The 23,985-nt window shown below is 35.5% G+C and overlaps 1 protein-coding gene across 4 annotated transcripts in view; it reads right to left on the bottom strand.

Moving 5' to 3' along the window:
• Positions 1-23,985, bottom strand: part of SCLT1 (sodium channel and clathrin linker 1) — a 37,309-nt gene that overhangs the window by 4,072 nt on the left and 9,252 nt on the right. For 3 of the 4 annotated variants that reach the window (XM_027689987.1, XM_027689989.1, XM_027689986.1), the window contains 11 exons: positions 23,640-23,705; positions 21,112-21,182; positions 17,170-17,260; positions 16,907-16,998; positions 16,085-16,262; positions 12,535-12,633; positions 11,958-12,029; positions 11,218-11,292; positions 10,543-10,688; positions 9,965-10,157; positions 8,436-8,632 (listed from right to left, as the gene is read on the bottom strand). In XM_027689987.1, coding sequence (XP_027545788.1) covers positions 8,436-8,632; positions 9,965-10,157; positions 10,543-10,688; positions 11,218-11,292; positions 11,958-12,029; positions 12,535-12,633; positions 16,085-16,262; positions 16,907-16,998; positions 17,170-17,260; positions 21,112-21,182; positions 23,640-23,705 — 1,280 coding nt within the window. Of the gene's footprint in view, positions 1-3,407; positions 3,518-3,639; positions 3,737-8,435; positions 8,633-9,964; positions 10,158-10,542; positions 10,689-11,217; positions 11,293-11,957; positions 12,030-12,534; positions 12,634-16,084; positions 16,263-16,906; positions 16,999-17,169; positions 17,261-21,111; positions 21,183-23,639; positions 23,706-23,985 lie in introns of those variants that run through there. The other variant, XM_027689988.1, reaches the window with a different exon arrangement.

Genomic DNA, 23,985 nt, shown 5'->3' with positions numbered 1-23,985 from the left:
TGCCTCCTGTCATCACAAGGCACAGAAGAAGAAGGATGACTAAAGATGGAACTTTTGTAATTTTAGCCAGAGGAAGGTGCAAAACTGAACTGATCTAACCTTTGACCAGTCTCTACTCCACTACCTCACCTTTAGATGCTCTACCGAAACTACAGGCACTGTAATGGAACCTAAAGCATTTATTCTTTTTGAGGGAATGGGGGTAAAGTAGAAGATACTTTAGCCTCAGATGTTAATCTTAAAAAGCCTCTGATGTTTTAATGATGACACTTAGTTCTCAACAACAATTTACTCATAAACTTTTAAACCTGGTATTTCATAGAACTTTGAAAACTCGATATACAGCACTTGCAATACAAGGTTGCAATGTATTTGTCACATCAGGTCACCACTGTACCAGGTGAGTAGTTTCCACTCCCCTGTTCTCCACCAACCCCATTCACCAATCCCAGGTAGATATCACAAAAACAGCTCAACAACTTTTAACTTTCATAAAAATAAAAGTACATAGGCAGATATTTAAAATCGTGTTAAACAGTTAAAGTTATATAGAGATTATACCTGCATTACCACATGTGAACACTTTCATATAAAGTAAGAATTACAGATGGATTAAGACTGCAGGATCAAGAGAATATGTTAATATGTAACACTATTGCAATTTGTCCTTCGTGATCAATATCAAGCATCAAGATGAGGCATTTTCAATATAGGAGACCAATTTTAAGGTGCCCAAAAATTCTTTGTTACTGAAAACAGTCTGTCTCCTATGCTTGCACTTGAGTATGGAATTAGCATGCTTAGCAGCAGAGCCCATAAACAGAGTTTTACATGCTCATATACAGCTGTGGTCAAGGAGACCACACTGAACACATATTTAAAGAAAACAGTTTAACCTTGTAAGCATAAGGAAATGTGATGCCTATTGAGCTAGACAGTGGATTCATTCTGAGTGTTAACCCTCCCCAAATACACATTATGAGATCTCAATATTAGAATTGAGCAATTTCCCCCAACTGCTGAATAATTAAATCAGCCCCCACTGTACATTGTCTTTGCTAAGTGAGTAGGAAACAAAAGGTGATCTTTTAGCATTTTGGCAGATAGGTGATAAATCCACCAGCTGCAGCAAGTACTTTCTGCAAAGCTCTCATGACAAATATAGCATGTGCCAGCTGGTTTTTTTTTGGTTGAATTATACTATAATATGATTCTGTTACTCTTAGTAATTACGAATTTTGTATACTACCAGTACCTGCATCTGTCTCTCATCCTGCTAATTTTTTTCTTTAATGAACATCTTAAAGTAAGCAGCTACAGCTGCCAAACATTACACAAGTGCAGCCAAGAATAATGTTTTAGAAATGGAGGAAACTTCTTCATCTCAAGATGCTGTGCAATTCACTGCATGTACTCTACAGGATGCAGGGAAAAGAAGGCAGTTGTGGCCAACATTTCATACACTGCCACCAAAAAAGGTCATTGCTCAGAGGCAGATTCTTTTCAATTACAGAAGAGATAAAACTGAGAACTCCAAACCCCACACATGGCTACAGGGACTCCCAACTATGACACAGAAATGTGTGAGAGGCAGAAACTAGAACACAGACACCCAAAATAGCTGCAATCAGATGACTTAAGCCAAGTATTTCAATTTAAAAACAATATGGCAAGGATTCCTTTTTTTTAAGTACTGACAATAATAATACAAGTGAATATTAAAAAAATTAAGCCATTCAGTATAGTTATTCAAATATAATGGGTTTATGCTACAACAAGTATTTTTGTTTTTTCCCCCCCAAAAAGCTGAATTTACTAGACATAATGGCAGATGGGTAGGATTATTAATTTACTAATTAATACTATGTATTATTATTATTACATTTTATTACATTTTTATTTAAAGAGTTCAATTTTTTAAAGCTCCTCAAATGTTACATGGAAGTACACTTATCATCTATCATTTAAGGTAACGTTTATGAATTGTTTCATGTACTGTTTCGTAGAAGAACAGACCTGTGCATACCTATTTCTACCCAATTCAAGCTAAACCGTACCTTAACCAAGCAAACATCCACATCTGACAGGCCAAAGCAATATTCATGGCAGAGCTGAGAGAACTGTCAATGCCCTGTCAAGTTTTCAAGTTAGAAGACCTACCTTTTTCCCTGTCTGCAGTTTTCCAGATCTACTCCAATGAAGTGCATTCTGTGGATAGTTCAGTTATTTGAATCAGTATGCCACTTTGCTTATCCAAGTGAATCTTATCCTGATGCTTGCTCCAACCAGAATCATGTTCAACAAAAATAAGCTCGTGTTGTTGGCCACTGGTGCAGAGTCTGGTAAGAGTTTATCTGGTTATCTGCAAAATTCCCTCTCTACCCCAATTCTTATCTTCATTCCCAGGATTAGGACATAAAAATCTATGGAAAACACTGATATGCCAATTAGATGGGATTAACCATCTATTGTATTTGTGCATTCATTTTAGCACAGACCGGTCAGGGTGGACTTTACAGAATGAATGAATAATCTACCCTTATTTTTAAAACCTGCATACAGTCTTGGCACTTTATTTTCTTTGAGCAAATGCTGGCAGATTGAATTACCCTAGTTTTGCCTACATTCTGTTGCTAGAACTGTCTCTCTCATCCCTTCTCATTCTGTACTGTGTTCTGTTGTTACTGAAGCTTGTTTCCTTCCAATTTACAGATTTCCTAAATGCTCCTTTGTTATTGCTGATTCCATTTTCTATCTGCTGTCATTTATTGTTCTCAGCTGAAGTCTGAAGAACTACAGAGCAAGAGCCTGTAAAAACTTGCACATGTATTCCCCACTTCTTTCAAAAGTAAATTCTTTCAAATGAAGACAAGAAAAGTAAAAAGCTGGAAGCACTTGTTACAGATTTTTTTACCACAGTTTTCAAAGGCAGATCACCTTAAATTTTTGGAACATTCAAACTGATCTTAGAGCCTACAACTTTACAACTGGAAGCTCTATACCCTGTAGATCAGCAACAGCAACTTGGATTACTTCTAAGTCTTATCAAATTCTACACACATTTGTGTAGAAGTGACACCGAAGATCAAAATAACATTTTCAACATTAAATCTAGTTCTGATTTGTTATTTAGATTACTTAGACAACATTCCCAATTTGGTTATTTAGATTACTTGGACAACATTCCAGCTATATAGGGAGAAGAATAAAAAAGAAATCAAATAGAAACTTAAGTATCAGTTACTAAACTAATGAACATAAAATAGTTAAATTATTCACCAAGACTTAAAAGCTCTTTTTGTGTTATGAATTAAATTACATTTTGAAATAAGTTTGATAGTTTTATAAATTTTTTTTTACTTCTGTTTTCCATTTAAACCCCTATAAAGAATGTGAAAGTTTACCTTTTTTAAAACCTTTAACTGTAATCACTCTATTTTGCTACTACTTTATAATTGTAAATATTTGCTGTCTGTGTTTAGTACATGTAGTTAGAACTCGAAGTATCTACAATGGATGCAATCACAAGTCAGAAAAGTTTTCTTTCTGACTGCCAGACTAGACATTTTGTAGGAATAAGGGAACTAAACTAGCCATGAGTTGTTAGCCATGCTGTCAAGAGCAGTGTTTTTATTTGGAACAGTGATCCATGTCGCAAGCAGCACTGACCTTCTCATTTACCTTCAAGACTGACTTTGGCAGAAGGATAGTGAAGCAAAACCGGTTCCTTGCCCTCCTGCAAGGTGAAGGTGAGGTCTATGATTAATAAATCCTCTTTAAGATGCATAAAGCATCTTAAAATGCTTAGAGGGAAGAAAACTTCTCATAAATTAAGACTATAATATATTTTTATGAAGAAAATGGTGCAATTTAGTCTACAAGTTCAACGCATTGCCTACTGTTTCAGCAGTGGTTCTGAATTTCAAATTCAGTTTTATCAGCAACACTTACATGTTTAACTTGAATGAGATCCAAACGTCTAGGAAAGCACAGAATAATTTTCGATGAAGCCTGGAACTATCAGTTAACTTATCAACATTTTTATCTACAGGTTTTTCATGGATCTACTAGATTCTCATTTAATTTACAAAATCATTACTCTGTTCTATTGTTACGGGTTGCAAAATTTACTTTTCCTTCTTAATTTTTTTTAAGTAAAAAAATCACCTAACATTCACTGATGTTTCTTCATTGCTTAGAAGTATTTATTTAAGGCTGCTTTCATGCATATGGATTACACTTCACCAACAGAACACTGCTAGACTTAAAAGATGACAAATGAGGAGCACAATGTGGAAAAGTTAGCAGCAGCCGCTGGGAACTTAGTAAAGAAGCCACAATGTTTCCTTCACATGGAAAATGAAAACAAGGAGGACAGAAGTGGAGAAACACCAAGAGACCATGAATTTAAGGTAAAGGAATGGGAACTACCTACACTAACAAACAGGACACTGACTCAGTGCTTATGAGAGCTGCACTAACAGCAAACTCCTGGTGAAACGTAAACTACCTCCTCGGTATACAAGGATAGGACTTTCTTAGGAAGTTTATAACTTCCTGAAAAACACTCAGTTATAAAACACATTAGTATGCTTCGAGAGTAATGCTTTTTGTTAAAACTGTGTTGTTGTTAAAAACTGAAATTCTGCTATAAACCACCAACATGATCTCTGCATTTCCTCATATATTTACATGAATCCCGCATTCTCTTGGACCCCACTGTGAGACTTGGTGAGACCATTTCCTTCATTAGCCTCAAGAGGACTTTCAAACAGAACGTTTAAATAATAATAGATTAATTAATATATTACCAGTATCAGCCTGGTTTTAGTGTTCTGTATTTAGTGCTCTTACTGAAATTTTTCTGGTAAGTGCATTTGCTGCAAAATCATTCTGCTTTTTAAAAAATCAGCAACGTGATTTTAGTTCACAACATAGTAAGAAGTGATTTGCTGTTCTGCACTTGCACTCAAAATACTCAAATTGTTATTGTGGTAACATTAAAAAAAATATGATAAGTACTCGTTTATATTACAAGCAAGGACTTTCGTGTTGAGTGTAAGTCAGGAGCTAATTTTCATACCAAGTGCATTCCACACTATATAACTTGGTATCTGTTAATGTATATAATGTGAAAAGTAGGCTAATTTTAGTATTTTCAGATATCATCATCATGGCTGGGCTTCACGAACGAAGATTTGGGAAAGGTCTCTACCCACATTTGTCACAAGCGCGCTGGTGGCTAAAAAGGCCAATACGAGAAAGGCATGTCCGGTTGCAAAAGGCACAGCAGAAAGACTCCTTAGGTGGTATATTCTGCAAGGCTCGATTCTTTCTGCGTTGTCTTTTCTCCTCAAGAGTGATCCTGCGTGCTTTCTCAAAAGCATCAGCAGCATTAAAGATGGTGTGTCTCCAGACCTCCCGAGTGGAGGCCAGAGTAGACCAGTTATGTTGATCAATATGCCCGAGGCTGAGATGTTGTTTCAGGGAGTCCTTTTATCTTCTCTTTGGGGCTCCTCTCATGCGGTAGCCGGAGGCAAGTTCACCATAGAGCAGGATCTTAGGGAGGCGGTGATCCTTCATCCTGGAGACGTGCCCTGCCCAACACAGCTGTGTTCTCAGCAACATGGCCTCAATACTTGTGATTGCTGCTTGTTCAAGAACAGATGTATTGGTCACATAGTCTGACCAGTGGATGTTTAGGATTGTACGGAGGCAGCGTTGATGGAAGCGTTCTAGGAGTCGCAGGTGGTGGCGGTAGATGACCCATGATTCGGATCCATATAAGAGAGTAGTCAGCGCTATGGCTCTGTAAACACTGATCTTTGTGCTTTTCTTCAAGTGTTTATTTCGCCAAACTCTTTTATGAAGCTTTCCAAAGGCACTATATGCCTTTGCTAACCTGTTGTCTATCTCTCTGTCAATCTTACTGTCCAAGGAGATGAGGCTACCTAGGTAATTAAACTGCTGGACTGATTTGAGCTCTGATTCGCCAATGGTGATATGGGGATGATGGAAGACTTTCTAATAACTAAAGGTGTGAAACAAGGCTTGCACCAACCCTATTCACAATCTTTTTCAGCATGATGCTCCAAAGGGCCACAGCAGACCTCGAGGATCAGGACGGTATCTACATTCGATACCGTACTGATGGAAGCCTTTTCAACCTATTTTCAGATAATACATATAGCTTCTGTTATGGCCACTTCTCATAATAATATCAGTGCATCACTGCACAGATTTAATATGCAACTCCTCATGTCAGTCTAAATGACAACCTTCCTGTTCCTACTGCCAGCTTCCTTGCAAGGTAGAGCACATACCTGATAAAAACTTCTATTTCTAGCTTATACAGTCTGAAAAAGCATAACATGCAAAATCATCTTAAAAAGTAATCAACTTGGCTTTTAGACTTGCACTAAAATATCTACTGAAGTCATGTAAACAGGGACATTTTCAAAATTCACTACCTATTCTACATCCAAATTCACAAAGCAGACTTCCTGTCAAGTCTGTTGTATTTTCTATGTCAGCATTTTGCTGCAGATAAATGAGGTCTAAATTTTTTGGTCTGCAGTAACAACATTTTAACACTTAACATTAAAGGTTTTAGAAGGAAACCAGCTGTTTCACAGACAACTTTAACGGGTGAAAGTCTGCAATTTTTCCCTTTTAATTGGAACTTGCTGAACTACATTCAGGATCTAGTTATGAATCCAGATGGCTCAACTGTGAGTTTTTGTATTTTGATTACAGAAAATAAACTACAAGTTTAAGAGCTAAAATTTACCTTAGCATGAAACATTTCAAAATACTTTTCTTCTCCAGTTACTGCAGCATTTACAAAAAATGTTAAAAAAGTATTAGTAAGAGCCAGTGAAGCTATTAAAACTGTCAGTGAACAGGCATAGCTCCCATTGCCTTGCAGACATGCTCAACACTGATGTTGAGTCTCTTCTGAAAGAGACTTTTTCCTTTTTAAAGAACTGTTCTTTAATATTGGCAAAATGCAATATATTTTAAGGGAAAATAAAGCCAGCCTATATCTGAACAGATAAGGTAAAAAAACCCTGTAACAGTTTACTTTGGAGAGGTAAAGATGACCACATACTTCTCTACAAAGATGGAAGACCAGGTTGGAGTAACGGTAGGGTAGATTTTTTGTAGGCAACATCTTCAGGAATTTATTTTCTTTGCTCATGTTTAGAAAATTGGATTCTAATTCCACTCACACCATTGGCATTCTGACAGCCAAGAAATGCCAAGCTACGCTTAAAAAACTGTGACTTCAAAAATTGCACGAGATACTGGAAATATTATGGTTTGAGCTGAGACTATGTAAAGCTTTATAATAATAATAATAAAACACAAAAAATTCCAAGATTACTCTAAAGGAAATGAAAGGTAGCATTCCAATTGTAATAGGGCAAAAGCTTTGCTTTCTTGTTAACATGATAGTAAGCAGTTTCTAAAATCAATCTGAGCCACGAACCATCCAAGACTGCATCCTGTGCTTTAAGTGATTAAAGGGTCATTTCAAATTTATAAAGTTAACAGAGTGGCATATCCTTAATTTTTCTTCTCAAAACCCTAAACGATAATGATATATGCAATGTTGTATTCTTCTCTAAACATTTTAAAGAAGTGACACTTATGAAATCAAGCTTCCTGGTTTAGAAGTTACTGTGTACTGGTCTGTCAATCTCTTCCAACTTTCAACCAATTTTGAAGAGGAAGAGATCTTGAGGATATAAACTTCTATGCAGTTCTATAAAAATATCAGGCTCATCTCTAATTTATAGTCTACTTGAGCTGACAGAGTTTCCTGAGCTTAGAAAGAAATAAAGCATAAGGCAAAATTGCAAAACTGAAAATATTCTTATATTCTGTGCTGCAAATCCAAGTATCAGCCAGTTACTTGGCAATAGATGAACTAGGATAAAGTAAAGTTTATAACGTATTTTTTCTTAGGACAATCACACAACCCATTTGTATCTTCAATTATGACAGCAACTGCTCAGAATAGAACATTAGATGTGTATGCCAATAGGTTTTTGTCCAGTTTATTCTAGAAGTCTGGACACTAATTCCACAACTAATGTTATGGTGACTTTTCTAAATAGGTATAGAAGTTCTCATAATCCAAAGCTAAAATTCTCTAAATTGACTGTGCTGTATCTTGAAAGAGTAAATGAAAAGTAATATATTCCATTTATTTTGTCATTACAAAAACACATTATCAACAAGATGTGAAATTTTTACTTCAGTGCTAACTTCACAGAGAGCATCAAAAGTTCTGTTTAGATCATTCTTCCTTGTTTTGTTGGAAGCACATCACCTAGTCCAATTGGTTTTTCACGACAGGTCTACTGCCCTATACCACACAGTAACTAAAACACTAACACTTTGCAGAAGAGGAACAAAACTGCACTTACTTTAGCTTTCTGATCCTGGCTTCTGCAGTTTCGGTAAGATTTTTTGTTTCTTCTTTCCACTGGTTGGTTGCTTTTTGCTGAGCTACTAACAGACATCGAAGTTCAGCAGTGGACTTGTGACTGGTGTCTTCCATTTCCTTGAGTCGAGCTTCATACCCATGTTCTTTCACAGCATGCTCATGCTCCATTGTGCTTATCTACAAGAAAACACAAATCTGGTACAATCAAATCTCTCACTCTTTACTTTTTTTGTTTTGTTTTACAATGCTTGAGGTAAATTTATAAATATTTACTGAAAGCATATAACATACAATAATTACACTTGTAATTAGATGCTCAGATACATGTTCCCAAAGCTAATTTAAGCAAATGGTATAATTGACAATAAGGATAATGAGTTGTGTATGCTTATTTTTTGTAAACAATCTTTATCCTTCTCCCTTGTGTTTTCTCCACAGAAACACGTTCTTCCATTTTTGTCTAGCTAAAATGTGTTAGGAGTTTCTTAACTGCATCTGAAATCCTTTGTACATCAGCGGGAAATAGGAGCAAGCAGTAAATGTTATCTGTGACTATAATGGAAGCCTGTCTGACTAAAATGAGACAGACAAAGAGTTTGTATATGCTTTATAGCCACTGCCTATCTGTTACAAGACTCTAATCCTTTGTTTTTAAGCTATGTTTGAGTAAAGGGTTCTGGAGTTGGACAAGACTTCCTGTTAAATTTGACAGCTTCCTTTATATCTTGTGGTGTAAAGTGGAAACCAGATTTGAGATGGTCCCCATTCATAACTTGAAAACTGCTTACTGAGTTTGTCTTCACTGCTGCAGATTCTTAGATCCCTTTTAAGTATCTTTACATTTCAGAGAGGAAAGTACCAGCTATATATGTTCAGAAAGCACATCAAGGATCAAAGCTGTTCCTCCCTCCATAAGCCAAAGGTACTGTGAATTTGCTGAGGTTACTACTGATTCATTATCCTACATGCAGTCTGTTCAGGTGCACCTAATGGAACACGTTCAAAAAGAACAACCATCTTTCATCTAATTACCTTGTTTGCAACTTCTCTGTCCAGAAAATACAGAACCAAAGTTTCCCAACCACTCTATTAAGTTATTTATTAGTTACACACTGCCCTGGCAACATGGTGGACACATAAGTAGAGGAACACTCTGAGCTGAAAGTCAGAGAGATATTTCTAACACATTAGAGACAATAAATAAATGAAGATCTGGAACTGCAATATTATTTAATCTATTCATCTTATAAAAAACAAAGAATACTTGGGGTCTTCTTATGAAGGAGAATTTAATACACATTGAAATACAATTTAATTAGCAGAGACTGAGTTACCCAACAGATTCTGAGGACACAATGCTACAATAAAACTACTTTTAAGCAGCAACCAGGAAGCACCATTGAAACTTCTAACCTTAATTTAAACACTTAATGATTTTCTCTTAGAACTGCTGCCTTGTTAAGCAAATATAAGTTTTACATTACAATTAAAATAACATATAATGCATACCTTTATTTTAGCTTTTTGTTGAGCCTCTATTGCCAGTTTTCTCAAACCCTCTATTTCTTTTTGCAATTGTTCATTCTCTTGCTGAAGTTTTAGTCTTTGTTCACTGACAAAGGCACTCTTTTCTCGTTCTGAATCCAGAATGCTTTGCAATTTACAAATAGCTTCCTGGCAATGAGATTTCTCTTCCTCAGAGCTGAAAGAGAAGGAAAGTCCTGTTGGAACTCAAGAACTGAACAACTACTGAACAAGAGAACAAAAGATATAGACCAGAGCAGATCTTTGGTATGACCCAGTACAGCTGTTCCCCCATTTCCTTCTGAAAGTTTGTATTAGGTCAGCATGTTTAATGGGCTTGACAGCTAGAACTATGCAAAAGTCAGCAAAGAATTTTATCAAGATGATGGAATTGATAAAATCAATCTAATATTAGATTTCAGAATTACGGTATTTTGATACTATATTTGCTACTGATTAAAAAGATGTGACAAAACCCTATCACATATTCAACAATTTAAACTGTCAGAAATAATTTCCATGCCTTTCTCTTGTATTTCTGTAACATCTGTAACATCACTTACTTAATTTCCAGTTGTTTCAGTTTATTTTGTGTTGTCTGTAGACTTAGCTGAAGGTCATCTTTTGCAGCTTCTGCAAGTAAGTACTTCTGATACAGCTGCTCTAGTTTCCTACTGTTAGATTCCTGCCCTCTGTCTTCCCTCGAAATCTGAAGAAGAGTAAATGTACACGTAAGATCATCTTTACCTTGCCCTGGTGACTGGCAGTGTAGTACTGACAAGGAAGCTACTTACTCCTCATTGCATCCTATTTGCCAGTGATTTAAAACAAAACTGAATTTCTATCATTGTATCTGTGCTGCTCCTGCTACTTGAAAAAAAAGTTTTCAAAGATCTGATCTGACATTTATTTAGTTTTCTGTCTATTGAGTTTAACTGAACCAGTATTCTTTCAGATTATGTTAAATCTCTCTCTTTTACTTTTTTACGTTTTTCAAAGAACATTCTTTTTCAGTTTAGTGTTGAACCTTTAAAACTCTTTCTGGATTAAAAAAAAAAAAACAAACCAATCAACCAACCTTAAAGTAATTACATGAAAATTTACAATTAAGAAAAGATAATAAAAAAATAAAATAAGAAAATTAGGGGGAAAACACATGAAAATGGGAAAATCAATATAACTTTTCCTTCTGAAAAGAGATCTTTAATATGATGTAAAAATACATACAGTTGCCTTACCTTTTCAAGTTCTTCTTCCACTGCTCTCTTTTCTCTAATGGCTCGTTCAATTTCATTCTGTTTTTCTCCACATTCCTATTTTTAAAAGTAATTTTTAAATAGATCTAATAATTCAAAGTAAAAATTCAAGAAGTGCCAAAGCCAAACCTTGCCCACTGTAAATGTAGTTCTTGCTGCTGCTATATATGCATTTGACTATATTTACCTGTTCGTTATTTTCTCTATAGGATCATTCAATGTACAAATTAAGAAACGTAAAATGAAACCTTTTAAAAATAAATTTAATGCATAAATAGGCGCATTAAGCACTGAGTTCTTTCGGTCACCTGCATTGAATTCCTGGTTCATTCAAGAATACAATGATTGTGATGCACAGACTTTGTCTTAGGATACTTTATCAGCTTTCATATACTTAATTTCTACATACCCATCTATAGATATACAAATCTCAGCTTTCTATGCTTATCCCTGAAAGAAACAGGGATACTTAAGAAATGCCATCACAGAGAAAATATTTTCTAGAGTACAGATCTCATTGACAAAATGTTTGTGAACTAATGTCTGGAAATATACAGGATGCATTGTGCTCTATAGTAATATCATATTGTCCTTACACAGTTACTCATTAATCAGGTTAGTAGGCTTTCTTTTACTGGAATATAGTATTTTATTTGATTAGCAATAACTAGAAGTCTCAAATGTTTTGCTATCAAAAATGTTTTTATCAGTCAACTCCTTACCATCTGAAGAGCTGAAATTTCTTCTGCTAGCCGAGAAACCTGCACATTACATTGCTGCTTTGCAGCATTTACCTGTGAGTAAAAACAAAGTCAAACCAAAACATTAGTCCCACAAACTAGTTTTCCATCTTGCTTTTTGATATACACATATATAGCCTATACGTGGTGCACGTATGAAAATATCTGGGACTGCAGTAACTGACAAATCTTATGACATAAATGTTAGAAGAATTATTATTATCAATACTACTTTAATTGAGGGTGTTGAGAAAAAAAAGCACACATGAAGACACCACAAGTATCATTCTTTACATCTTCACAGTGCAGCCTTGTCTACACCAGTGTCTGCACAGCCATCAACAGTTTTGGTTCTTGAGAGATTTAAGAATACCACTTAGTTCAAGGAATACATGTCTAGACAACAAAGCTGAAGAGTATGTACTATCAGCATGCTGCCTTGTCACTTATATTATCAAAACATTTTTAAGAAAACTGCTCATGATGACCATGTACCAGCAAGAGCTTTTCACCCTGAGGAAAACCAAAAAATCTTCCCATTCTAAACATCGTAACTTACTGCCTTTCTAATTCTTGCAGCAGTATCTTCTGCAAGTTGAGACATTTCATCTTTCATTTTTTTGATCTCCTCTTCCTTTTGTTTCTCCCCAAGGAGTGCCTAGAAAAAAAAAAATAACAAATTTAAATATGACTGATATTTTAGTGCGACATAGCACAGAGAGAAGAAACCACATATAGTCACTGATCAAAGGACACTTTTTCTCCTTTTTACTTTGGAGCAGTTGACACCAAGACTCAACAAGAAAACAAGAACAGTGAAAACATGTTGCACTAAATGCACATTCTTGTAAATCAGAATCACACAAAGAGTTAGTATCAGTAGGTGCCTTTTTTTATTGGGACTTGCAGGTTTTGGCTGAGCATGGAATTTATACAGAAGCAAGCACAGGAACTCAGAGCAAATGGCAAAGCTACTTTCCAGTGTTCTATCTCGTGCCAGTATCTGTAATAAAAACATGCTGACAATGATGCATGCAAAAGCTTTCTATTAGGAAACTGAATACCTGTATACACACATACACTCCTACATAAAGCTAAGCATTTATTATGGTTCATATACTACTCATCTCCAGAAAACTAAAAGTAAAGGAATAAAAATGTATAGGCAACTAAGGAACAGGTATGCAGATCCTTTCATGTGAACGAAACAGCTCTTTAGTATAAAAAAAAAATTGGGAGAATTACAGAAAAAAGTGTAGCAAGGAACCTTTCCTCTGAGGGATGCAAGAAAGTTACTGATGTTACAGTATAACACGAGATACTGGTCTGAAAAGATTACAGAATATAGGATTTTTTATGTCACCTATCAAGAATCCTAGGTGACACACAGAGAATGTGTATATGCACAAAGGGAGAAAGACATAAAAAAGTCCCTAATGGATGAAATAAGCTAAGCCTGTAGAAGGTTACTCACTTCAGGCAATAACATGCCATTCCATTGGTCATAATCTCCTTTACTGGTCCTATATAATTCAACTTTGTTCTTTATTGCTCAAACTACGCTTAAAATTCTTCTGATGTCCTTTTATAAGCTTAGCTTTCTGTGCTTTTCAATGTTAACAGAAGCAGCATTATTACAATTTCTACCTTAACCTCTGCTACGGTTTTAGATTCTCTTGTAATTTTCCCACGCCACCATTAGGGGGCACCCGCTGGTAACACCCCGGCCTGCCCACACAGCCCCGGCACACCTGCTGAAGAGGGGGTTATCGCCTGAAGTGGCATGGGAGTTTGTGGGGGATAAAACCCACTTTCGGCGGGATAAGGGAAATGGGAAAATTCTTAAAAATTAAATCTTTTAGGGCCATTTTGTACCACGAGGTTCTTCTTCTCTTTGGGCTAAGAACGAAGAAAGATCCATCACCTTTGACAGGGGATGGCTTGCAGCCAATTGGGATAAAGGGAAAGCCCCTTTTCAGAGAAAAGCAACCATTTTAGATAAAAATGAATACATTGAAACTTATCTGAAAAGGGTGGGATTTTGTGAAACTATAAAATGTATGGAATTTACACCGAAGGTGTCTTTTTCCCCGGAAACGCGGGGCGAGAAAGATCCAACGCGTTGAATAAATTCTTCCTTGTTTTTGTTCCCTAAGTTTATTGCCGTCTTTCTAAATTTAAAGAGAGGGATATTTCCCGCAGGGGCTCCCCCGCCCCCTGTCGTTCTGCACTTCCCACTGGTCCCAGCCCGCTCTGCGCCCTCCAGTCCCCACCGCTCCAGCACCGGAGCTGCCTGTCGGAGCTCTCCCGGCCGCTGCTGTTGCCGTTAGTGTTGCTTTCTGTGTGACAGTGCTGCAGGGGCCACGTGAAACTTCTTTGCTGGCTCAGCAACACCGAAGTGGACAGAGTGAGTTTCTGGGTGCTATTCTTTATTATTGTGTGTTTGTTGTTTTATTTTGGTTTTGCCCTTTTTTGTTAGTAAAATTTGTTACTTTGTTTGTACTCCTTCCTCGTAAGTCCCATTATTTATTTTTAATGGATGGGATGTAGGACCTTCTATTGAAGGTCCCACCTCCTCAGTAACATTGTCTTTAACCCAAGACAACCCCTAACAGAGCAGGAAGAAAACAGTTTATAACACAAAGCATTCACAGCTATGTGCATTTTTTTTTATCTTGTTCATTAATAGACTTCCCAGTTTGATAAATTCAGGATGTTTTAGCCAGAGCGCTAAATTAAGAATTGTCTGCTTTGTTTGGTCTCTGAGTTTGAAGAGCAACTCCAGGCTAAAAGGAAGTGTTTATCTTTTTAACTGCTCAACAGTGTTGAACTGTTAAGCTGAAACAGAATCAATTCTAAGATCCTGTGCTTATTCCCACAGACTAAACTGGGTTTCACCTGCTGATGGCTACAATCTCTGGATGGGCATTAAAGTTCTGCCTCAGAACCAGGCACAATTTTCCAAAAGTCTGACTGGAACTGAAGCTTAGCATTAAAACACAAAGAGCCCATATCAGACAAGAGTTTACCAAGCCCTATATCCTATTTTCTAAAGGGGCAAAGAGCAGATACTTTAGGAAAAAGTTAAGAACTGTGAAAATAGGGGGTCTAATTTTTTTTGATCAACAGGCTTATCAAGACTTGCTGGATTAGGTCCTGTACTTTAGGAAGTTTTGGTGGATCGCCCTGTTGTGCATGTTACTGTTTTCATATCTATACTTCTGGTATACACATCAACCTATGACAGTTTAATCACACATTGTATATAAAAATTTCTTTTAAGGCCTTTCCACATATCTAGATTTCTTTGTTGACTCCTCCTGCACTTTCCTAGTTTTCCTATGTCTTGTCTGAAATGGACTGATCTAAACTGCACATGAAGGGGCATTATGTTTAAAGGCCTTTTTTTATTTTTAAACTCCCATTATGAACATCCTATTAATTGTATCGAGCACCACTGAGGATTGTGTGAATGTGTTCTTAAGAGAGATCCACACTATCTCCTAAATCGGTTTTTGACTGGTAAGACTAAACTCAGTAGCCAATATGGTATGTTTGAATTTTTTCTGCCATTTTGTAATAGACTAATAAACATATTTTCAAATTTTTCCTGACTGCAGACTTTACCCACTCATTACTCAGTCACTTTTTAAGATTTCTGAACACAGATCTCTCTCTCTCGGTGCCTTATGTCCCTCATAGAACAAAAAAGTCCCTTTAGTTTAGCTGTTCTTTCCTAGCCATTTTTAAGTGATAAATTCATAACAGAACCTTCCTTTTCAGTCTGACAGAAGAATTTGTTTGTATATGTGTGATAAGAAACTCTGTCAAAAATTTTAGAAAATTCATGTTCAGGTACAGTATTATCACTTAGATCACATTTATCCAGGCACTCAACATATTGTTTGAAATTTATACTCTATGACAAGCCTAAGTAATGTCATATCCCAGTTTGCTATCTATGCATTACTAATTTTAGTACAACAGACATAAAGGAAGCCAGCTTGTGCATGCATATATGCCTGTGAGAATATGCAATCAGGCTCTTCACAACAGTAAGTGATGAAAGTATTCTAATTTCTAAGAAATACCTTTATCCAATGACTTACCTGACTTTTTGCCAAGTTAGCTTCTTCCAAGAGCTGTATGCAGTCTTGGACTTTTACAACAGCATCATACTTCTCACTTTCTAGATTAGCAGCCTTGGCCTGAAGCTCTCTGATTTGTTCCTCCAGGACTGCTCTTTCTATTCTCAGCTGTTCAGCATCTTGGACAGTAACAAGTAATCTATAAGACAGTAGTAATTTTACTCATTTAACAATAACATGGCTAATTAAGACACTAATTCGTTCAGACTGAACTAATAGGAAGCATCTATTCATGAGCTACCAAAACTGCATTGGTTTTGAGTTTGACATTAATCAAGTCCTAGAAACAAACAGAATTAAAGGAATTAACTCAGATATCTATTTCAGAAGAATGTTGCTGTCCTGGGATACATCTCTGAAAATGTTCTATATTAAACCAGAATAGAAGAGCTCCAAAAGAAATAAAGTTTTCCTCTGTGGAGGAAACGGAATAATTTGATGTGGGCAATGAATTTGCAGCTATACTATTAGAAGAAAAAAACAACAGCTCAGAAATTCCTATTGTTTAATTATGATTGTACTGGTAGGCATGAGAAAGGGCAAGAGAGCCTCAGAGTGATCCTCAAAAAAATCTTGAAGTTCACAAGTGCTGCTGGTTCAATGAAGAGCACAGCTCTAAATATCCACAGCGAGCACTTCAGCAACACTCGGGCTGCCTTCCCAAGCAGCAGTGCTTTGTTACCTTCTAACGTGTTTGTCATAAAACAACCACTCTATTTTTGCAGAATCAAGGCATAATTTTTGCAAGTATCCTGTTAATAACACCCAATGAGTTATCTTTACCTGGTTTCTAATTGTTTTAAACTAGATTGCATTTGCTGCAAGCGTTTGTCAGATGCTGTTTCTCTTTCCTGAGCAGATATCATGTCTTCTTCCTAGAAAGAATAAATGTATTCTCCATGACAGGATCTGAGCTTCCCTGAACAAAATAAAGATATACTCACATAAAACAAGCTAAATAAAAACTTGCAAATAATTTAACATCAGCATTCAGAAACTGACTGGCCATTCAGTTGCAACAGAAATTATTCCTTTCTCTAGAATACCTTTCTCTCCAATTGGCTGTGAAGCTTCTCTCTCAATTTGGTCATTTCCTGAAGCTTAGCATTTGTTGCCTGCCCATCTATTTTGGCTTGCCTGTATATAAAGAAAACAATTATTATAGACGAAAAAAATGGCTCCATTACAACTTTGTTGAAATAGCTGTGAAGGGCAGTCAGATTTCATAATGCTGTTCTTACAAGGCAGAAGAGGTTTCCCCCTTTTCCTTCTTACTATGTGGTACAGTGAGAGAGCAATACCAAATTCCAAAGTCCTGTGGAAATGAATTCTCAAAGTCAGCTTAAAAGGAAGCTGTATGCATTGATTAAATATTTGGAAGGACTAGGCAATCAAAAACTTTAGGTGATTCAAAAGCTTAAGTATAATTAACCACAGATACCTAACAGAGAAGCCTTTTACAGAATTAGATTTGACTTTTTAAAGTAATAGGACTAGGAATTAAAAAAAAAAATCATTAAACACTTCTAAAGAATTTAAATTATATGCTTTGTAATTTGAATAGTTTTTACGAGCTGAAAGAGGAAAAAAATAAACCAGTTAATGAATCAAGTTAATGATGACTAGTGGTTCTTCATCCTCAGTAAAAAAGCCTATTGAAATCAGCAATCCTCTTACTCTTCTGACTTGCCCTTCACCTTGAGCGTAACCCAATTATTCAGGCTGCATATTAGGCTAAATCTAAAGACCAGTGACTGACTGTTGACAAAGTTAAAAGAGAGCAAACATATTAGATTAGCTAACGCAAACTGGAGCATTAATAGTCTTGAAAGAAGCTAGAAACTACTTAATACTTTTAACAATCAACTTCAAGCAAGAATTTCTTATAGAAATAAAATTTTTGAATTAACAGCATAAAAGACAAGCATATTATACCTACATGAAAACCTTAAGCAAAGTATACATAATCCAAGCAATTTTACAGTGAATGCTTTATTTCAGGCTAATTAATTGGGAAAGTTAAATTGATTACAATTTTTTTAAAGAGAAAAAACTACAATAAAAACATTATTCCCAAACACAGGTCTTCGTTGCAGGTTCAGAACTTTGATCTTAGTCCATCTGAATCACGCATCTTTCTCCTACAAAAGTACTGTTAAATTCAGGAGGTCATTAAATTGCTCCCCCCAAAATATTTAAAAGGTGTTGTAAAACAAAATAAAAACTCAAAAGGCAGCATAAGAAGGGAAAAATAAGAAAAACATAAAAAGGCCATAAAAATGAGAACTGCTTAAGTATTAAAAATGCATTTTAATGACCAAATTCAGATCAAACGCAGAGGTGTAAATTTTACAGGCAACAAACTGATTTCAAAGATGCAGCTTTTATTTTTTACTGTACAGTGCATCTTTAACATAATCTTGGCAAGTTATCTCTGTTTACAAGCTTTAAGATTCTGAAATGCGGATACATGCCCTAGTAATGCCAAGTTCCTGAGTTTGTGTGTTTTGTCTAGTCCACACAAACCTAAGTCAAACCTTAATTCTCTAATACACAAGTTGTTTTTTTAAAATCTCTTTTTCCATTCCAGACTTACTACTCAATCACCATAAATCATGTACATCTATTAAAAATATCCCAAAGGATTAGAATTGTCTGTGCTAGATGCTACATAATCCATGCGACCTATGTCTGTGTAACTTCATGTTAGAGAAGCAACCAGTGAAAACATTCCAGACTTCTTGGAGAACCACTGCAGCACTTACTTTAGGGGTAGGTAGAGCTGCTGTCATTAACTCTGGGAGTAAGACATAGTACTGTTTTTAGGGTTGCAAGGACTTCTAGCTGAACTGAGAGGAATATAGTGTAATCAGTGCCCGTAATTAGAGAAGCAAAGTTCATCTGGGAGCCTCTTTACCCAAACTGAAAATACTATTGGGAAGTAAAAATTTCAAAGGTTGCTCATGATCATCACCAGACAAACTAAACAGTTACAAAAACACTCAAGACAAATGTGTTGAGCAGTCTTGTCCATCTGGAACATATTAAATCAGAAACCTAACATTCTGAAGTGAGGACAATGACTAATCCAGCCCTGTGGATGTTCAAATGAAAGGGTAAATTAACTCACAATTTCACTAGTTATAAAACAGCAACTAATGAAAAATACACATACATATTTGGGCATGTGGGAATAGAAGTTCAGAGCAAGATAATCCACCAGCTTTCAGTAAGTCACCTTATAATATACCTTCTTCCTGAAGCTGTAGTATAAGCAAAAAACATACACTTCTCCCTTCTACTCTCTTCTAGAGAGTAGAATAGACAGTCTTACAAATCCTTGTGTGTTTTAATAACTGTGAATCAAAGAGTTTGGCCATTTTGGTTGTCATGCCCTATTCTAAATTATTTGATCAAAGTGGTATCATTAAAGAATGTCAGGTAAGCCCAAGGATCGAAAAAGGGGCTTAAAAAGGGGCTCCCTTTTAAAAATGAAACAGAGACGAGACCAAAGGAAATCATGATTATCAGTAATTCTGACAAAAACACTCAACTGCTCAACCATAACCTGAATGGTTTTAAAGTTTTTGTTGGTTTGTTTTTGGTTGTTGGTTTTTTGCTGTTTTGTTTTTGATCAAAACCATTGAGTGGTAGAAATGCATAAATAAACTAAATCTTGATAGAATTTACTGGATGTCTAAAATGGGTTCAGTGAATGGTAATTGCTTTTGTCCTCACTAATTACATGAGTAATTAGTGATATGTAAGCATATCAATGCAAGACCAAAGATTTATAGATTAATGAGATGCCAAAACAGTATTTGTATGTTCTGCAAGGAAAGAAATTTAAAAAAATAGAGGCATGGCAATAGTGTTCATTCCCTTGAAGAATTAAACAGTGACACACACAAACAAATTGCAAGAGATGATTGAGTTTGGAAACATATTATTTTACTAGATACACTGTGTACCCCATTAGTCTTGGATTGCTTATCACAGCATTTTCCTTCTTCAAAACACACTACTCTGGAAAATAGTTTCTCCATGGAAAAATCTTGGATAATAAAAATGAGAGGTGCTAACAAGTAAATCCCGCATAAAAACTCATCTTCAGTGAATGAAGTAAATCAGCATTTGTAACCAGATTCTGGTCATAAAGGTGTTGTACAAAGGAAACATAAAAATAAACAATGTTTAAAACAAAGTTTAAGTACATTATACATTTTAAGTTTATAAATTTAAAATTTCATTTTAAAAAGCTTATTTAATGCTTTAGGTAATGCTATAAAAGAAAATAAACCATTGGATAATGACTCCATTTCTTTTTCTATTCTCAGTCCATAAATCGACTATACTGAAATTAAATTTGGATGTTGACCTCAAACATCACTAATTTAAAGAAAGAACAGACATAGTAAAATGGCATTGAATAGATTTTGGCTGTAAACACAAATAATCATGAAACTGTGTCACAGATATTGTTCCACATTTTCCTTGATATACTCCAGGAATGTAATTAACAGTATTCTTACCTCTAAATTCCATAGAACCTATGGTTTAGGGCTCTTTACTGATAAATTAATGCAAATTTTACTAAAAGCTTTAAAACTTGAAGCTTGTTTGAACGTTCAAATTTCAGAACTGTAATGAGCAACCATGTAATTGGATTTTGAGCAAACTGTATTGTAATGAAAACCTATCTTCAGAGTCAACTGTGCTGTGATACTGACACTTTGTTCCTTTTAAATCAAAGGTCAAATCTTGAATATTTCAGGGAAAAGCTGAACCAAACAACACTAACTGGAAATGCATTACCCTAACACTAATGATGTACACATGTCTAACAAGCTTCAGAGGCATTAACTGGAATCATTGTAACTATTAGAATGAAATTAGCCTGCAGTACAAACAAGGCCCATGATAGAGCAGCAGGCTAGGAAAAGCTATAGAAAAGATATTAAATATGTTTTTAATTGCCTGGTTTATACCTCAGTTTTTGTCGTAGCTGCTCTAGTTCCACATTCTGTTCTGTCACAGTTCTCAGAAACTGTTGATTGGTCTGCAAAATAAGGAGATATTTGTAACATGTTCCTTATAGTATTGAAAATGTTATGTATTCAGGATTTTTATAGGACATTTCTACAGAAAATTGTATAATAAAAATAGCCAATAAGGTCTATTTAACACTATGGCTGGTCTTCAAGTGCCAAGGTTTGTGTAGAGTATTTTAGAAAGGCAAAAGCAGAGTGATGTTCCTTCCCTTCTTTGTCCATATTTTGGTAATAGAACAACTTCACGAGACAAAAATTGTAGTAGCTCAGACCTGTCATCTGCACTTCCATGTAGTTTAGGTGCCTAGAATCCCTTGTGACACTTAGTACCACAGAAGACCACAAACGCTGCAAAAAATTCCTGTGTTTTAGGGACAAGGAACAATGAGCAATTGCTCCTCCTTCATTCTTTTGTATGCAAGCCATAGTGCTGGAGGTGTCATTCTCCTTCAACTGTCTTCCCATTTGAGAATCATTTCATATTTTTGTTAGCCTACTAGCCTTTTCTAGAGCTTACATATATCTTTACATTGAGATATTAAAGATGACTGTAATGGCAGGCAGCATTCAAAATGCACAATATTCCCCTTTTCCTCCCCTCTCCTATTAATTGCTAATATTCTTCTTGCTTTTTTGACTGTTCCTAAGAATTTTTTTCAAATACTTCCTACTTCTAAAATACCTGTTCTGAATGGTAAGTTAATTTCAAGACCATCATGGAATACCCAAAGTGAAAGCCCCCTCTTGCCTATATGTATTACTTTGGTTTTATGATACCAATAAAATGTCTGATAAAATTACATCAGATAATCAACATCACGAGATCTTTCTACAAATTTCTGCAGTTTACTTCAGTTTTCACTACTCTAAATATTTTAACATCAGCAGCGAACACTGTTGCCTTAATACTGAATCTCATTTCTACAACACACATAAATATACTGAACAGCTCCAACCTGAGCACATCTAGGAAACACAGCTGGTTTATCACAATAAAAAACCTGATTAATTACTCTGTCTCTTCACTTTCTATTTTTCAGTTTGTTAGTTGAAAAAAAGGGCATGCTGCTTTATCCCATGACATGCCTTTGGTAACAGATGGTGCCAAATGTTATTGGATAATGCAAACAAACAGATTCCCTTTGTCTTAAATATTGTCTGTTTCATCTCTTTCAATTAGTTTAACTCTTTAGTTTAACTTTTCTCTCAACATCATTTCTTTCCAACTCTATGCTTTTAAGCATACAGTGAGTCTTTTTTTTTAAGGTAGCTACTACTGATTTGGTTGTAACAACAGATCAAACAGTTGTTAATATCCAAATCCTCAGCAAAACTGCTTTAGAGCACATCATTGTATTTATTTGAGACTGTTTTCAGACAGCAACCCCCAGTAACTCTAAGGTATCTATCTTTAGACAATAGTTAATTTTGAGAAAATCACTGACTACATAAGGCAAAACTTCCTCTTTTGGAGTAGTGTACTGTTTCCAGCACCACAGTTGAAGAATGATGGCACAATTGGAAACAATTCAGACGTCAGCAAGAAGAATGATTAGGTATCTTAAAAACATTGTCAAATAACATTCAGAGACTTGACTTGCTCTTGACAGAACACAAAACCCAGGGAAAGGAAAAAGAGGCAATATACAAGTTTTCTGTAACAGAGGCATCATGACAAAGCTTGCAGTAATCTTTCCTTCCTACCTACAATGTTTCACACCAAAGAAACAAGCTTAGATTTTAACATGAGGTCATAAGTGAGGGAAAAAAGTCTCGTTGATAAAGACAAAAGAGACTAGACTGTTAAGAGTAAGTCAGGAGCCTTTTTGCATTGACAATATTCAAAACAAACATTAAAAAAAAAAATCACACAAGAATCATGTCTTTTGAAGACAAAGCCATTCAGTCAAAAGCTTCACTCCATCTTTCTCTACACTTTTTCTACAATACTAAAACTGTCAATTCTGGAAGTCCTAGGCTAAAGCTTAGCAACTAAGAAGTCTCACAGTCTAAGGCTGTGGAAAAAGCACTGGAAGATTATTAGAGCTCAGAAAAATGTGCAAAAATGTCAAGACAAAGACACTGAAGTCAACAGTACCAAAATAGTAGCATATGAGAGAGGGCATCATTTAAATAAATTTTTCCTTTGTGAAGATGGTTTTGAATATGTAATTGAAGTACACTAACCACATACTATAATTCTGAGTGTAAGCTTACCACTGAATTCTAGAAGAAAGAGCTCACATATATTAAAAGCTAACCTCTCAACTACGTTGACGTGGTGTTTGGAGTTTAGGAATAAAGCCATCACTAATTGATTTTTGTCTGGTCCCTGGAGAAGTTTGCAAATTTGAGTGGCACAATTTCTTTTTCAACCAGATATTTACGAAGGCCTTTTTGCTTTTGTTTTATACTCTGAGGAAAAAAAAAAATTACTAGCTCACTGTTCAGAAGGTTTTACTTACCAACTCTATTTTCTCATTGGCTATGTGTAGTTGCCGAGTCAACTGCTGAAAGCTAGTGAGTTGATCCTAAAACAAGAATTCAAAGCTTCTTATAATCATCATAATAATAAAAAGTAAATAATTAGAAAATTTCATAGTCAACTGAAAATATTTTCAAAAAAAACTCTACATGTAGCAGGAAATTCAGTATGCCTTTGTAGATTTTAATTAGATTGCTTTTAGCTGTTGACCTCATAATTCAGAAAACTAGATATACTACTGAACAATGTATCTAATTGTCACTCAGTTGCAAACTGTCTCCTTCCAAAACTCATAACACACTTACTCTCAAAATATGAAAGCACAC

This window comes from Neopelma chrysocephalum, unplaced genomic scaffold (genome assembly GCF_003984885.1).
Source record: "Neopelma chrysocephalum unplaced genomic scaffold, ASM398488v2 Primary Assembly neopelma1_79, whole genome shotgun sequence".
Classification (NCBI taxonomy): domain Eukaryota; kingdom Metazoa; phylum Chordata; class Aves; order Passeriformes; family Pipridae; genus Neopelma; species Neopelma chrysocephalum.
Note: the sequence above shows the minus strand (reverse complement) of the source record. Positions and strands in the feature narration are given on the sequence as shown.